This window comes from Antechinus flavipes, chromosome 4, assembly GCF_016432865.1.
Source record: "Antechinus flavipes isolate AdamAnt ecotype Samford, QLD, Australia chromosome 4, AdamAnt_v2, whole genome shotgun sequence".
NCBI lineage: Eukaryota > Metazoa > Chordata > Mammalia > Dasyuromorphia > Dasyuridae > Antechinus > Antechinus flavipes.
In genome coordinates this window covers 254,279,525-254,296,118 of record NC_067401.1, presented here as the reverse complement: position 1 = coordinate 254,296,118, position 16,594 = coordinate 254,279,525, and the positions used below count along the sequence as shown (strand labels likewise).

At 31.7% G+C, this 16,594-nt stretch overlaps 1 protein-coding gene across 5 annotated transcripts in view; it reads left to right on the top strand.

The window, feature by feature from the left end:
* SNAP91 (synaptosome associated protein 91) overlaps positions 1-16,594 on the top strand; it is a 145,418-nt gene that overhangs the window by 117,675 nt on the left and 11,149 nt on the right. For 4 of the 5 annotated variants that reach the window (XM_051997332.1, XM_051997335.1, XM_051997333.1 and 1 more), the window contains 4 exons: positions 10-93; positions 1,272-1,355; positions 10,313-10,447; positions 12,038-12,187. In XM_051997332.1, coding sequence (XP_051853292.1) covers positions 10-93; positions 1,272-1,355; positions 10,313-10,447; positions 12,038-12,187 — 453 coding nt within the window. The remainder of the gene's footprint in view (positions 1-9; positions 94-1,271; positions 1,356-10,312; positions 10,448-12,037; positions 12,188-16,594) is intronic. The other variant, XM_051997334.1, reaches the window with a different exon arrangement.

Genomic DNA, 16,594 nt, shown 5'->3' with positions numbered 1-16,594 from the left:
TAACTGCAGTGGATGCATTTGCAGCAGCATCTCCTGTAGCCACTGCCTCTCCGGCAAAGGTGGATTCTTCAGGTGTGATTGATCTTTTTGGTGGTGCGTATTAATCTTTCTTCACCACTTAAATAATTTTTTCTCAGATTATTTTTAGACATTCTTATTCATTTAATTCAATCATTTTCTCACTTTTACAAAATTATTTTTTCTGTCTTGTGTGTAAACATGATTTTCAAAGCTATGACTTTCATCCATTTTAATTCTTTACCATCATCTATTTATCTTTTTTTTTTTGCATGGTTTAAGCATAACCAAGTATTTTTTCTATTGCCTTAATATAAAATACATTGATTTGGAATTTGTCCTCCCTGATTCTTTTTCATCTCCATTTCTTAATCAGCTTTTACTTCTTGAAAAATCATTACAAGCATTAATTAGGCATTGAAGAAATAATAGAAGCATCCAGATTTGAAAAAATTAAAATATGTAGTGGACTGAATGAATTCTTTACTTCAATCAGAATTAAGTTGCTTCCTTGTTAAAATCCTCCCACAAAACTAGAAGATACTTTGCTAATTTAGAACTCGTATTTTAGGACTATTATGCAAGGCATAACTTTTATGCCTAAAAGTATATATATTCAGGGGTCTGTCATAGTTGACAGACAAAAGTTGCAAGTCAGAGAGCTTTACTTCCTGAGTTTCTGATGTAGTCATGAGAGCATAATCAAAGCACTAAAATACCAGTTTCCACATTCAAATTTGGAAAACTAAAATTTGAATCTAAATTGAACTAGTCTAAAATTATCAAGTTGATCCATTTCTAAGAAGTTGATCTGTTTCTAAAAAATTGATCCATTTCTAAATAGAAAAAAAGTATTATTGCCTTTCTAATTAAAGAAATAAATAGGCAATTTTTGTTATACATGGAATATAAGACTACATACAAATTTACTTTGTGGAAAAAACATTTTTATTCTCTCTTTATACTTTCTCCTAAACTTAAAATTAAGGTCACAACTTTTATTAGGGGTCATTCAGTCTTCTTCAGTGACAATTTCAACAATCCATTATTGTGGGGGGAAAAATATCAGTATGTGATTCACTTTGTATGTTTCATGTATCTATAGGATGTATGTCATTAGGGAATACAAGGTGCTACAATTATGCATTTCTGTGCATAACATTGATTCAACATATTCACATAACATTGATTCAACATATTCACTATTATTTAAACTCTTTTACCTTTCTTGCTGCATAATGGATAATCCATAGATGCTTTTGGAAGCAGTGTTTCTGAACCCCAACCTGCAACCCAGGCTGTTTCTAGTTCCTCAGCTTCGGCCGACCTACTAGCTGGTAATTAACTTAAAAATTTAAATTCAGTTTTGTTTTATAGAAACTTAAGAAGAAAATTAATAATATGATGTGTGTTTGCCTTTCTCATTGATTTCATAGAACTGAAAACAAAGTGATATGACCAAAAGCTACTCATTTTATTCTTAAATGAATTTCATTGCATTTTATGAAATTAGTTTAAAAATTCTGTTATATACAAAACTGTCCTTACCATATAGGTTATTGTGATCTCCTTTCCATTAGGTTATTTTCTTTATTATTCTTCTAAAAAGGTGTTTAATAAATCTAGACTATTATTATTGCCTTGAGTTTCTCTTTTGTGCCAGCAATTTGACATTGAATATAGAAGCATATGAATTACATGAGGAAAAATTATGACAGACTTCTCTACTTAGTCTGACGTTTATTATATGTTCTGATTCCATAAACAATATAGATTTTTTTCTCTCTCTGGAATCTACAATTAATTCCAGTTCACCATGTTTGCATAATGGAAGACATACCAATAAATTATAAATGATTAATTTCTTTTGCTAAATGAATTAAGGAGGAAATTTTGAAAATTTTAATCCCTTACTTGAGAAAAAAATAAAGAGCCTTCATAACTATAGGGGAATTCTCTATGCCAGAATTTGGTGATAGTTTATGTCCTCCTCATTATTTTACTAGAAGAAATGATGCTTCTTAGTTATCCCTGCCACTGCCTAAGTTTGTCCTGGCAATTATTTGGCTACTAATGCTTCCTCAGAGTTTACTTTATGACTTTATGACTGGGTAAATTTTAACTGGATAATCCTACACTCAAAGGATTTCAGGCTTTCTCACTTCATCAGAGCTTTATAAACACTGCTGCTTGTAGGATGAAAGAGGTAACTGTACCAAGTTACAGATGGCAACTCTGAAAGAAATTTAGCCCAAGTTCTGGCCAAAGAGTTTCTGTCAAAAGTTACATGGCAAATGAAAATTACCAAAGAAAAAGGCCCAGTCACAATATGGATGGCATCTCACTTTACCACCCCAGTTAGGTGCTGAGCATCAAGGAAAATCAGAGCTTAAATCTGGCCTCAGATACTGACTAGCTATGTGACTCAGTTTCCTCATCTATAAAATGGAAATAAGACTAGCATTTACTTCAGAGTTGTGAGAATTAAATGAGATAATATTTATAAAGATTTTAGCACAATGTGACTAACATATTTTGGTATTAAGTTGTATTTCAATCCTATCCAACTCTTTTTAACCCCATTTGGGGTTTTCTTGGCAGAAAAATGAGATTGGTTTGCCATGTCCTTCCCCAGTTTAATTTATAGATGAGAAAAACTGAGCTAAAGAGAATTAAGCCCAGGGTCACACAGCTAGTAAGTCTAAGACTGGATCTGAATTTAGGAAGACTCATCTTCCTGACTCCAGGTTCAGCAATCTCTCCACTCTATCACTTAGTAAACACTGCATAAATGTTAACTATAATAATAACAATTATTATTATTACTATCTCTCCCTCCCCTCCCCCCACACACACCCCAGTCTCTGTTGCCTATAGTGGTTTTTGCAAAGCTGGAAAACGTTTGGCATGTATTTCCTTTCTTTTTGCATAGAGACTGAAGTTCTAACAATCAGAATTATTCTTAAATAAAAAGATTCAGAAGATAGTGATTTCCCTTCTTCTGAATGTCCTTATTTCTACTCAAGACAACAGCATCCTTCCAGTTTCCCAAATTTAAAACCTCAGCATTATCTTTGATTTCTCCTCTCTTAACTTACAATATCCACATGTTAAATATTATTGTCCCTGCCTCCATATCATCTCTCTCAACCTACTCCTTTTACCTACTTTTATAGCTTCCACCCTAATTTATGTTCTTATCACCTTTCACTTGATGTATTACTGTAGTCTGCTAATTAATCTTTCTACATGGTTTTCCCCCTCTCCAATCCATCCTCCATACAGTTACCAAAGTGATCAGGAGCAAATCCAATCATGACATTTTCCTCCCTAATTATTCAACTCCTGTGGCCCCTATTCCTACTAGGATGAAAAAAGAAACTACTTTGGCTTTCAAAGTTATTCACAACTTGGTCACCTTTTCCAGGCTTATTATACATTTCCTTTTGGCTGCTCACACACCGGCACCCCTCCCAGTCCCACCTCACACTCCCCAAAAGTAGAATGTTTTCAAGTCTTGATGTTGCCTCTTACTGTGTGATTTTAAGAGCAAATCTCTTAACCTTTTTCTGAGCTTCAGTTTCTTCATTATTAAATTGGGCAGAAGCCAGAGAAGGTATGGACTAGATGATTTTTAAAATCCCTTCCAGGTTTAACTCTAAGATCCTATAAAAATGTATGACTCTATGATAAACTAGAAGTCAAGTAATAATTCACTGGGACTACATCATATACTTATGGACATTTTAAAAGAATTGAATAAGATTATATAACCTTCATTCAAAGTATTATAGAAGTTACCTGAGATATTATAAATTAATAAGTATTGCTTCTGTAATAACTAATTTTGAATAATACAAATAATACCAAAAAAAAAAAATCCCTAGGTACAGCAACAAATTTAATCGGTTTTCTTTGGGGGATGGGGAAGGCAGTAGATACCGGTTTTTTTTCATATATTATAAATTGTCTTAAAAGGCAAGAAGATAAGATTAAATAAGTACTTCTCTGAAAGGACAGGCATGATCTTATTTGAGAATGATAGAACATAGCAATATCTCACATTTCCAGATGGTACTTAGCTCTTCAAGGAAGAAAGCAGTCAAGCTAATAGACATGGAATATTTATTTTGCAAGTACACTTTCTCTTCTTACCTCATTGAATTGCAGAGTTAGCAGGAACTAGAGTAGAGAGGTTATATGGTTCATTTCCTACCCAAATCATGATTTATGACTACCTTAGGGAATATAGGGTATATGATCAATTTCATTAAAGGAATGACTTTCTGAAGTCATCAACCCAATGTATTGCATGCCTAAAAGAGCAATAAAATTCTAGATATTATCAAAAAAAATAAACTATTATCCTATCCTATAGACCATCCATGCACTAGTTATAATGATAATGAAGCTAGTCCAGAGTAAGGGCAGCTAACTTATTAGAAGACTGAAACTGGATAATTTTATTGGTGTCAGGAGATGTCCCAAATGAGGAAACTCCTTTTATAAATGCAGACTGGCACTTGAGTTGTAAATTATTGTAAATTATGCTCTTTGATCTTTGGGACGGTTATATGACTTCCAGGGTCCCCTTTTTGCAATCTTATTTTCTGCTATTGTCTTTATACTAGATATTAATATATTTACTTGCTATACTGACTAGAAAGGCAAGGGGCAGTCAGGGGGTACCAGTAACATAATGTTTTAAATATATGACTTCTCTACAAATTATAGTGTTGCTCAGGGCTAGGAGTGGCTAAGTAATTTGCCTGGGGATTATACAGCCAGTTGGTGTCAGACATAGGACTTGAATCAGATCTTCCCGATTTTTGAAGCCAGCTCTCTATTCTCCACAAAGCCATTTCTCTATCCACTGTGCCATATTACCTCATAATATTATGTTATTATATACATAACTATGTGTTAATATGGGAAAATCACTGTCGCTTTCAGCCTGTCTCTTTTCATCTATAAAATGGGAATATTAGCAGCATTCTCTCTCTCTCTCTCTCTCTCTTCTCTCTCTCTCTCTCTCTTCTCTCTTCTCTCTCTCTCTCTCTCTTCTTCTCTCTCTCTCTCTCTCTCTCTCTCTCTCTCTCTCTCTCTCTCTCTCTCTCTCTCTCTCTTCTCTCTCTCTCTCTCTCTCTCTCTCTCTTTTTTTGAGGCAATTGGGATTAAGTAACTTGCCCAGGGCCACACAGCTAAGAAGTGGCTCTATCCACCTAGTTGCCTCCTCTACCAGCATTCTTAAACAAGAACTTTGTATACTGGGAAGGACAGTATAAATATGAAGTCTCAGTTAACTTGTAAGTAAAAGTAATTGTTAAAATTTGCTTACTATTCATCGTTTCCCCAAAAAAAATACTAAAACTTCTTGATTAATGTGACATATTGCCATAGATATACATATCTACATATCATTTTTTATCTTTTATAAGTCTCATAATTTAAGTTTCTATTATGCACTAGATTTCTTTTTCAAATTCCTTTTAAATTTTATAATCCTATAAGAAGTTCTGGTCTTAATTCATAGCAGAGTATAATTTTTATATTTTTCTTTTGTCAGTCTAATAGATTCTTTGAGGCATAATCCACTAGAGATAGTAAACAGTAAAATAGTGAATATTTTTCACTTGTAATTTTCTTTATCTTAGAAAAAGGAACTTCAGATATTTTACTTTTTTTTCCCAGATATATGTTTCATCCATCCCAGAAGTAACTTGGGTATAAAATTCATGTCTATATAGCTATTTTAATTTTTTAACAGTTGAAGAAGATAAAAGAATGAGAAGCTGAATTCACTCAGACTGGGATGATTTCTTGGTTTTTCCACTACTAAAAAATAATCTATTAAATTATAAGATCCTCAAGGACAAGAACTACCTCATTTTCACCTTTATATCTCCTTGTACTTAATGCAAGACCTGAGTATATTAGGTACTTAATACATGTTTGTTTAAATTGTTGAACAGTTTGTTTAACCTTCATTTAAGTCACAAAGCCTGTCATGTAATAAGCTTATTCATAATTTAACACAACAGAACTGTTGTACATAATTTGCCACTGTCAATTTACTCCATTTTTTGCCTTAGATTGTATTTAAATAATTGTGAAGAAAAATTGTTCATTAAGAAGTCTAATAGTAAACCATGCTGATTTCACTCTGTAGAGTAACATCTATATTTCATTCATTTACATACAATCTAAATTTTGACATGGGAAAGGAATAGAACGATCTCAATCAGTCATAACTTAATAACCCTACATTCAAGACAGAAAGAAAATTTCAATTTTTAAACTATATTCAATTCAACAGAAATAGAAATGGGCCAATTCATATGTAGATTCCTCTAACATAGGCTTGGATTTTTAAGGTCTAAAATTATCAACCTAATAGACATTACTCTTTGAGCTCTTCATAAGAACCTAAAATGTAAAAGAGAATTTCATACATTTCAGGGTGCAAGGGCTTTTTTGTTTGTTTGTTTGCATAGGACAGGGCAGGCAAACCTTTGATTGCATTATATGTGCTATATGTAACTTCCAGGTTCTCCTTTTTGCAATCTTACTGCCTGTTATTGCCTTTATATGAGATATTAGTAAATTTACTTACTACACTGACTAAAAATAGCTATTCTACTTCTGCTTTAAAAAAAAAATCTGCTAGATTCTGCTTACGAATCCTGTTATATGTAGGTAATATGTAGTGCTGTAAGGCTTACTCAATGTAAGAGCTCAGAAGGCCACACAGCTAATAAGTAGCTTATAAGTAGGGCTAATTTGGCTCAAGTTTTTCTGAAGTCTAGGACTGTACAAAATAAAGATTAAACAAGTTGAAAATGTGCCGTGGTATATATAGAATATGTTTTTTATTGAACTCAGAATTCTATAATTTGTTGATAATTATATCTGAGATATGTTGATGATTATTTGATGTTTAAAATTCAGGGTTGTGAAATTTGGTAAAAATGGCTTTTAAAAAGTAAATTCTTTGATTCATCACTTTTAATACTTTAAGTTCTTAATCAAGAAGTATAAAACTATGAATTAAAACTATATTGTGAGAAAAATGAAAACCCTGAGAGAAGATAGTTTCTGGATAATTAATAATCAACATTTTAATTGTTCTAGCCAGCATTCAATAAATTAAGGATCAGTGGTTTCTCTCAGCAACCAAAGAAACAAAGTGAGATCCTAAAACACTTTAAATCCTTTCTGAAAGGAAATTCCTTTGATAAGTAAAACTCCACCCTGATTAGCAGAGATTTAATGAGAAGGTAGCTCAAACTCTTTAGTTTCTTCTGCTTAGAACATGGCTTGATCATGAGACTCAGCAACCTCAAGCCTGGGCAAATGGAAACCATCTTCAATCGGATCGCTCTAGTTAGTTTTTTCCTTTAAGAATTGAGTTTCTCTAAACTCTAATGGAAGAAACTTAGGACACTGGGTTTATTCCTGGTTTATTCAAACTAGATTCTATTTAGACACTAGGCAAAAATTAGGTCTCTCTATTGGGTGGGGTGTCAGGTTCCTTGAGGGCTAGAAACAAATTTCATCACTCAACCAGCCCTTTCAAAAATAACTGACTTTTTCAGAAGATGGGTTTCAACAGAAATAAGAGAGGAAAGGGTATATCACAAATTAATAATTATTAATGTAATGGTATTATATTAATTTCTCTCAATTGTTATTTCTTAACATTAGGATCAAAAGATTTTTTGAATCCTAAGAATTTGTTATTCCAAGGGGTTTGTTGGACTATTATTTCTTCTGATATTGCAGCTTTCTGATTTATGTAGTAGACTATTGTACAACTTTTAAACTATGAGTTCCTTAAAAGCAGAGAATATCTTTTGTTTTAGCATTCCTAGAATTTAGCACAGTGCTTGGTCATGTCATATGTACTTAATAATAATTTAAAAATGTTTTTACCCTATACGCTTTTTTGTTTAATTGTATCACTTTAAGAATTACCCATAAGTCTTATGTACAAAAATATTTATACAACTTCTTTTTGTGATAGATAGCAAAGACCTGGAAACTTTAAAAAATGCCCATAAAATGGGGAACCTATTAAATTATGGTATATGAATGTAATGGAATACTATTATGAGATAAGATTTAATGAAGAGATATTTTTAGAGAAAGGAAGACTAGTATGAATTAATGTAGACTTAAGCAAGCAAAATAACACTGTAAAGCTGAATAACTTAGAAAGACTTAAAAATTCTGATCAACTCAATGACAAATTATGATTCCAGAGAACTCATGATGAACTAATTGTATTACCTACCTCCCACAGAAATGATAGATTCAGGGATTAGATTGAGATTTATTTTTTGGACATGATAACAAAAGAATTTGTTTTGCTTAACTAAATACATTATTACAAGAGTGGTGGATTTTTTTCTTTTTCATAGAGGGTTTGGAGTAGGAGAAAAGAAAGATTTTTGTTCATTGGTGAGGAAATGGTTAAATTTAAAAGGAAAAAGAATTACCTCTCTGACAATATCCATATCCTTTGACCCAGAGAGCCCTACTGCCAGACCCCAAGAAGGCAAAAGACAAAAAAGAAACGAATTATATTCACGACCACTGGAGTTTTGTTTTATTTTATTTATAACAAAGAATTAGAAACAAAATAGATGCCCATTATTTGAGGAATGGTCAAACAAATTATGGCATGTGAATGTAATCGAGTATTAGTGAATTTAGGAAACAGTGTATACACTGAGCAAGAGTGATCTACTACAACTCTAATGCACTAATGAATTTATATTGCAGATTAAAGTATATTAATTCCCTTAGGTTTTATTTTTGCCCACTCCAGAACATGGCTAATACAAAAATATGTTTGACACAACTTCATATGTATAATGGGTATCATATTTTTTGCCTTCTTTTTGGATGGGAGAGAGAATGGAAGAAGGGGAAGTATTTGGAAAGGAAAATAACTAAACATGCTTAAAATGAACAGTGAATATGAGGAATTCAAAGAAGTTTAAGAAGAATGCACAGGAAAATAAGTAAAACAAAGAAAAGAATATACCCAACTATAACAATGTAAAAGGAAAGGAAAAGCAAATGAAAAGTGAATACTGTATAATTATAATGGCCACATTTGTCCCCAAAGAAAAACCAAGAAAATGTACCTCCCTCTCTTCTTTGCAAAGGTAAGGAACTATGGGTGTAGAATAATATATATGCTTCTGGACATGATTGATATGTTTGATATATTCTTACCCCCTCTTGTGGGTGATTTTCAATCTTATTTATATAGGGTAGCTCATTGAGTGGATAAGGGATATATATTCAGAAATCATTGTAATATAAAAACAAAGTGTAAAAATAACACTTTAAAAATATTACCCATTCCATCTTAGTGGAATGCTATTTTTTTTTCCATTTTATAGCTAATAAGCTATAACTTTTAACTTTTTTGTATTTCTAAATATTTGTTACATTCATCTTTTTCTCTCTACTCACATGTTGACCACTTTCAGGCCTTCATCAGTTATGTCCTGGACTAATACAATAACTTATTAGTTGATCTCCCATCTTCACCCCTCTCCATTTTATTTTCTAAAAACTGCCCAAATGATACTCTTAAAGCAAGTCTGGCTATGCCATTCCTTTTCTTTCTATTTCATCTTTAATCAAATCCAAATTCCTCAGATTTCTCTGTTGGGAATTTAAAACCTCACACAACCAGTTTCCAGCCTGCTGTTGTTCCCCTTCATTCATCCTTAAGGCCAACCTCAAATTGGCCTATTGGTTGATCATCACATACACATCCCATTTATACTTTCTTCTTGTCACCATTTTACAGGATCCCTACAAAGTTCAGCTTGGGAATTATCTATTACATGAAGCCTTTCCTAATCTCCCCAGTTATACAACCAGCTACATTACCCTTCTTACTGAAACAAACATATTTACTTACATGTGTGCATGTATTCTTTCTCAAGAATGGAAAGCACCTTGAAGACAGAGACTTTCATTTTTCTCTTTGTATTCCCCATTGCACAGTGTCTTGAAAACAAGTATATAGTGAATATTCGTTTGATTAGTGAGTGGGTAAAGAATCGAAACTTAATTAATCCAGAAGTTAAATTGCAATAAGAGAATTGGGAAACTAAAAAATCAATTTATTTGGTTCTTCTGACTTTTTATCCATTTTAAATTTAAATCTTTTGTGTGTGTGTGTATACTCCTCTAGCTCCTGTTTACCACAATATTTGTATATAATATTGCTTTAAACATATTTTTTTTTCCTTTTCAACTGTTTTTCCAGGTTTTGGAGGTTCTTTTATTGCACCTTCTCCATCACCAGTAACACCAGCTCAGAATAACTTATTGCAGCCTAATTTTGAAGCAGCTTTTGGAACATCACCATCAACTACTAGCAGCAGTTCCTTTGATCCATCAGGTGAGGAAATAAATTGTACTTTTCATATAACTTATTTTGAATTAATTGAAAAATAACTTATTTATTTTTTAAATTATCAAGAAATTAACAAATATTGGTATTGAGACCCTTACATTTCAAACTGATCTCTTATTCTGTATTTTTAAAGTACTAATTTTAATTATTACTTACAATTAGTACATTTGTGAGTAGCATTAGGAATAACCTACAAACCCTCTCTGAATCTATTTTTAATTTTTAGCAGAAATCTAACTTAACATGCACATCATCTCGTTGCATATGCTTATCTTTGCATGAATTTTAGAACTGAAAGGAAAACAAATACTTTGTACCATATAGTCAGTAATCTGAATGTGTACTCTCACTGCTGTTGGCAGAGAGAGCATGCCAGCTTGCATGGCATTCAGTTTTTCAAAGTTAAGATAAAATACAGAGTGTTCTTTGCCTGCCTTTAACTTTTCATCCCTGCTGTCATTTTGTTTGTATTCTCTTCCATTCTACTCTTCCTATGCTGGGTCCTTACTACAAATTTACAATTGGTGAGTTTTTGGCAATTAAGTGAGTTTAAAAAGCACCCTAATTCTATTCCTTTCCTGATGATTCAGTTGCTTCTGTAGCTAGTGCATAATTGAATGCTATATTTTCCTCAATTTAAATTATAGTATTGCAATATTTATGATAGCTATCTAGCAAATATTACTTGTATTGGATTTTAGCAATACAATTTTCTATAATCTAAGGATATGGTATCAACAAATCCTACTGTGAGTCTGTATATGGAATGGTCTATTTTGGACAACTGAAATTTCTCAAATGATATTTTGCAAGACAAGCTTTTAAGAATCATTAGATAAATTTGTGTAGGGCCAAATTTTTGTTTTAAAATTCCTATGGTAATTATGGTGTTTTAGGTGTGATCTTAAAGTTGTAAGAAAAAGTAAGTTACCTAGAATAAAAAAAAATAAGAATCATAGTTGTTCTTATACTTAAAATATAGAATAAGTGTAAATTTATTCATTATGAATATTACTTGTTAAGTGTTACTATTTGACATTCATTTCATTTAGTATGTAAGAATAAACCATTTATTCAAATTCAAATGCTCAAAATTCATAGGATTTGTTGTTGTTTTAGAACAAAGAGTTTTGACTTTGCATTTATATTCCTAGGTTACGTGATTCCTAGATTCAGTGATTGTTTAGATGTTCATTAAACTTATTTCAGCTTTGAGAGATCTTTGTTTCTACACTTTAAAAATTAGGAGTTAACTCTCTCTTTAATTACCTTCTTGCCAACAGTAAAATACTTGTATTTTTTTGTAAAAGTATATTATTTACTTGCACTCACAATTTTAATTAAGGTAATTTCAATTACAAGCAACTCTGATAAATCTATAAATGATGGGAGAAATATCCATCAGTTCTGGTAAAGTGAATTTCCTAACTGGGAGTTCTGTTAACCTATGAAATAAAAAAATCCATCTTCCCCATTTACCCCCACCCCAACAAGAAAGAAATAAAAGAAGCAACTCAGTTATGTAGTTATTTTTAAATATATATATATTCTGAATCTTGTCTTTTTGAATTCCAGTGTTTGATGGTCTAGGAGATCTTCTTATGCCTACTATGATTCCTGCTGGTCAGCCTGCACCTATTTCAGCTGTAACTCCTGGCCCTGCTATGTCAGCGAGCAAAGCCCTTGGAAGTGATCTTGATTCATCTCTTGCAAATTTAGTAGGCAGTAAGTAACATCATTGGCTTTTAAGTTAAATAAAATTAAGTAAAATTATTTGATGAAAGTTATTTTTGTTTCCAATATTCTTCTTCTGATGTTTGTATTCATGAAACCAAGAGTAAGTAGGATTATCCAATGACTATAAATTTTTTCCTAGTGTGAGTCCATAATTATTAATTCAGTTCAGTTAGACAGCCTTCAGTCCTTCTTTATATGCCTTTTATTTTATTTTATTTTAGTCTTAGAAACTGATCTCCAATTCAACAAGCTTATATCAAATACATTCTGTGTAGAGATGCAAAGATAAAAATGAAACACGTAGGAGTGAAGTAAGCTGAGCCAGGAAAACACTATACACAGTTACAAGATTATATGATGGTCAACTTTGATGGACTTGGCACTTCTTAACAGCATAGTATTTTCACTTTTTTGTTTGTTTTCTTTCTCATGTTTCCCCCCTTTTTGGTCCAATTTTTCTTGCACAACATGACAAATATGGAAATATGTTAAAAAGATTGTACACATATAATCTATATCAGATTGCTTGCTGTCTTTGGGTGGGGGGAAGTAAGGGAGAAAGGAAGAAAATTTTAGACTGCAAAGTTTTTTAAAAAATGAATGTTGGAAAAATAAATGTATTTGGAAAAATAAAATACTATTGAAAAAAATAAAATAAAAAGGTTGTTTTTTTTTGTTTTTTTGTTTTTTTTTTTAATGAAGCAGCTAGGAAGCTCAGGGGATAAACTGCCATATGTAATAGCTGTGTAACTCAAAACAAATCACTTATACTTTCTCAGTCTCAGTTCTCTCATCTCTAAAATGAAGGTTTTCCAGTTCTAAATCTTTAATTCTCTGAAAACAGGCCTCCTTCTATTAGGATACACATATACATATATATATATATATATAGAGAGAGAGAGAGAGAGAGAGAGAGAGAGAGAGAGAGAGAGAGAGAGAGAGAGAGATTTTTGTTATGTAGTTGTGTCCAATCTTTTGTGACCCTATCCCTGGACTATGTCATGGAAGACCCCTCTATTCTTCACTATCTGTCAAAGTTTGTCCAAGTTCATTTTCATTTTTTTCTATAACATTATCCATCTCATTCTCTGCTGCCCTTTTTTCCCTTTAATCTTCCCCAACATCAAGGTCTTTTACAATGAGTCCCATCTTTTTATTATGTGGCCAAAGTATTTAAGCTTCAGTATTTGAATAACCTGAATTTCTTTAAGTATTGACTAATTTGATCTCCTTCCTGTCCAAGGGACTCTCAAAACTCTTTTCCAGCACAATGTCAATTGTCAATTCTGTGGCATTCAGCTTTCTTTATATTCTAACTCTCACATCCATGCATCATTACTCAAAAATGCTAACCCTAAATTCTATCCCTCACAGTTCCTCATTATATCCAAATTTTATTAATATCACTCTTATATTTTCACCCAAGTCATTGATAAAAATTTTGACCAATTCAAGGCCAAAGACTGCATTTTGCAGAGTGCAACTGCATATTGCACTCCACTAAACACCTTTCTCTAATTCAATAAAGACTGACTCTCTTTGGGTCTGGTCATTCAACTAAGTATGATTTTACTGTCTGATTTATATTCTATCCAGTATTTCTATAATGTCCACCAGGCTATAAGGGTACTTAGCTTAATGATATACTAAAAATTGGCTACTCTATATCTATACCATTTGCTTAATCTAGTTTAGCTTCCCTGTCCAAAAAAGAAAAGAAATAATATAGAATTATTAATGAGCCCACACTAGCTAGTTTCAATGGTGACTTTTTTCTTTTCTAAACACTCACACACAGTTTCTTTAATAATCCATTCTGAAATTTTTCCAAAAATAGATTTTTAAAAAATTTTTATTATTTTTCCCCCTGGGGCAATTGGGGTTAAGTGACTTGCCCAGGGTCACACAGCCGGAACTAGATTTTAGACCATCAACTAATAGTTGGCAAAAATCTATCTTCTCCTTTTTGAAAATTGACTCATTTGCCCATCTACTATCTTCTGTAACTTCTCTCATTCTCCATGATTCTGAAAAAAATCAGATATTAGTTTCATAATCATTTTTGAAAATTAATTTAGTATGTGAGAAGTAAATGATCTGTACTAGGTGACTTGAACTCATTTAGGGCAGGAAGGTTTTTGTTACTGTCTCATTTTCTCATTAGCTTATTATTGATTTCAATTGCCTATTAACCATTTTGTTCTCTTGTTATATGGATTTATTTTTCTTGACCTTAATCCTCTCCACCCAAACAGTAGACCTATTCTTATAACTCTTGGCAGACAACAAAACTTAAAAAACAGCCCCACTATCACCCCAACTATTTCAGTTGTCTTTAACATTTTTCATAATCCTCAACTTATTTTTAAGCTTTAGCTTTCTTGTTCTTATTCTTATTGGATAATGTTCCTCTTTTGTTTTGTTTTGTTTTTTGAATTAACTGCCCTGGCCTCTGTCTTTGTTCTATGACCTATTAACATCGCAGGTCATTTTAGAACTTTTAGAGCACCCACATCAAATTTTTAGACTTTAATTTTCTTCCTAGGAATTATTAAGGAAAACCCCAAAGGAAAGGATTAACAAATTAGAAAGGGGGTCAGGGATAAAGCAAACAGAACTAGTGGAATTAGGGCCACCTTAAAAAAAAATTAAAGTAATTAAAGATACATAGTTTACAATTGAAGAGGAAAAATCACTTGGAAAAAATATTAAAAACATAGAGGAAAATATAGTTAACTCTTATAAATTTAAATATGAACAATTTAAATTATACAACAATCTGTTGCTTAACAAAAAACATATTTAAAAGTCAAAAACTTAAGCAAAATAAAACTGTGATGGAAAAACTATTCATCACACATGTGAATCCAAAAAAGGAGTCATTGCAATTGTGCTCTCTGACAAAGCAAAAACAAACATTTAAAAAATAAACAAGGAAACTACATCATACTGAAAAAGAATTATCTACAGCAAACCAAAATCAGTAGCAAATTTATATACTCTAAATGCCTTAGCATCTAAATTGACGAAGGAAACATTAATTGAACTACAAAGAGGTTTTAATATCCTTCTTTCAATTCTGTATAATAAATCTTACAGGAAAAAAAATGAAACTGAACAACTTTTTGGGAAATGATGAAAAGAAGTAAGGATGAAAAAGGACTAGTATTTCCAAACTTCAGATTTTATCATAAAGCAAAAATAAGATAAATCATCTGGTATTGGTTTTAAAATGTAAAGATAAATCAACAGAACAGAACAGACAAAGGAAAGTCAGAACAGTTGCACTTAATAACCCAGTGTTTGATAAAGTAAAAAATGTAAATTATCAAAAGGGGAAAAAACTTCATTTAATTAAAAACTGCCATAAAAACTGAAATGTAGTCTGGCAGAATTTAGGCTTAGGCCTATATATTATGCTATGTATTATTCTAAATTGATACCTGAGTTTAATATTAAAGATCATTATAAAAATCATTAAAGATGGAATATTTATAGCAGTACTTTTGTGATAATAAAAAGTTGGAAATAAAGTAGATCCCCATTGATTGGGGATTGGATAAACAAATAAACTGAACTATTTTATAATACATGAATGTAATGGAACATTATAATACTGTGCATAAGAAATTCTATATGTGTTTAATACAGAAAAGCATCAAAATATCTACATGAACTTATACAGAATAAAATAAGGAGACCCATGAAAACAATGATGTAAATAGAAAGAAGAATACGCACACACGCGCGCGCGCGCACACACACACACACACACATCTAAAGTGAGTGTAGCAAAACTATAAAGATCAAGCATAAATAGATTGAAGACTTAAGAGAGAACACACCCAATATATTCCTTGGTAGAGTTAGTAAGTTCATAAGTGTTATATATGTACATATTTTCAGATATTTTCCAACATATTCATCATAGTGCCTTTCCTTCTAAGATTATCTCCCCCCATAAATATCTTGTATGTATATAGTTTTTAGATGTTTTTTCCTACATTAGAATGTAAGCTCCTTGGGGGCAAGGGATTATTTTACCTTTCTTTGTATCCCTGAAATTTAGCATACGTAATGCTTGGTATATAGTAAACACTGAATGCTGTATTTTGATGGAGGGATTGAGGAGAAACTGGTCAAGCCCAATTATTGGTTGTTAATGTATGACTGGGATTACAATAGCCATAGATCATGGTTCTAGTATCGGTAATATAGTAAAGAGATGTATCTAGCATACTATTTATTATAGTAATCTAGTATATTCAGATAAAAAATTTATTTTAGTAAATGTCACATCCAATTTTTAGTTACTTTTAAGAATAATATACCTTTTTTAATATTTTATTTTTTACATTTTTTTAAATTTTGAGTTCCAAATTCTCTCCCTTCCTC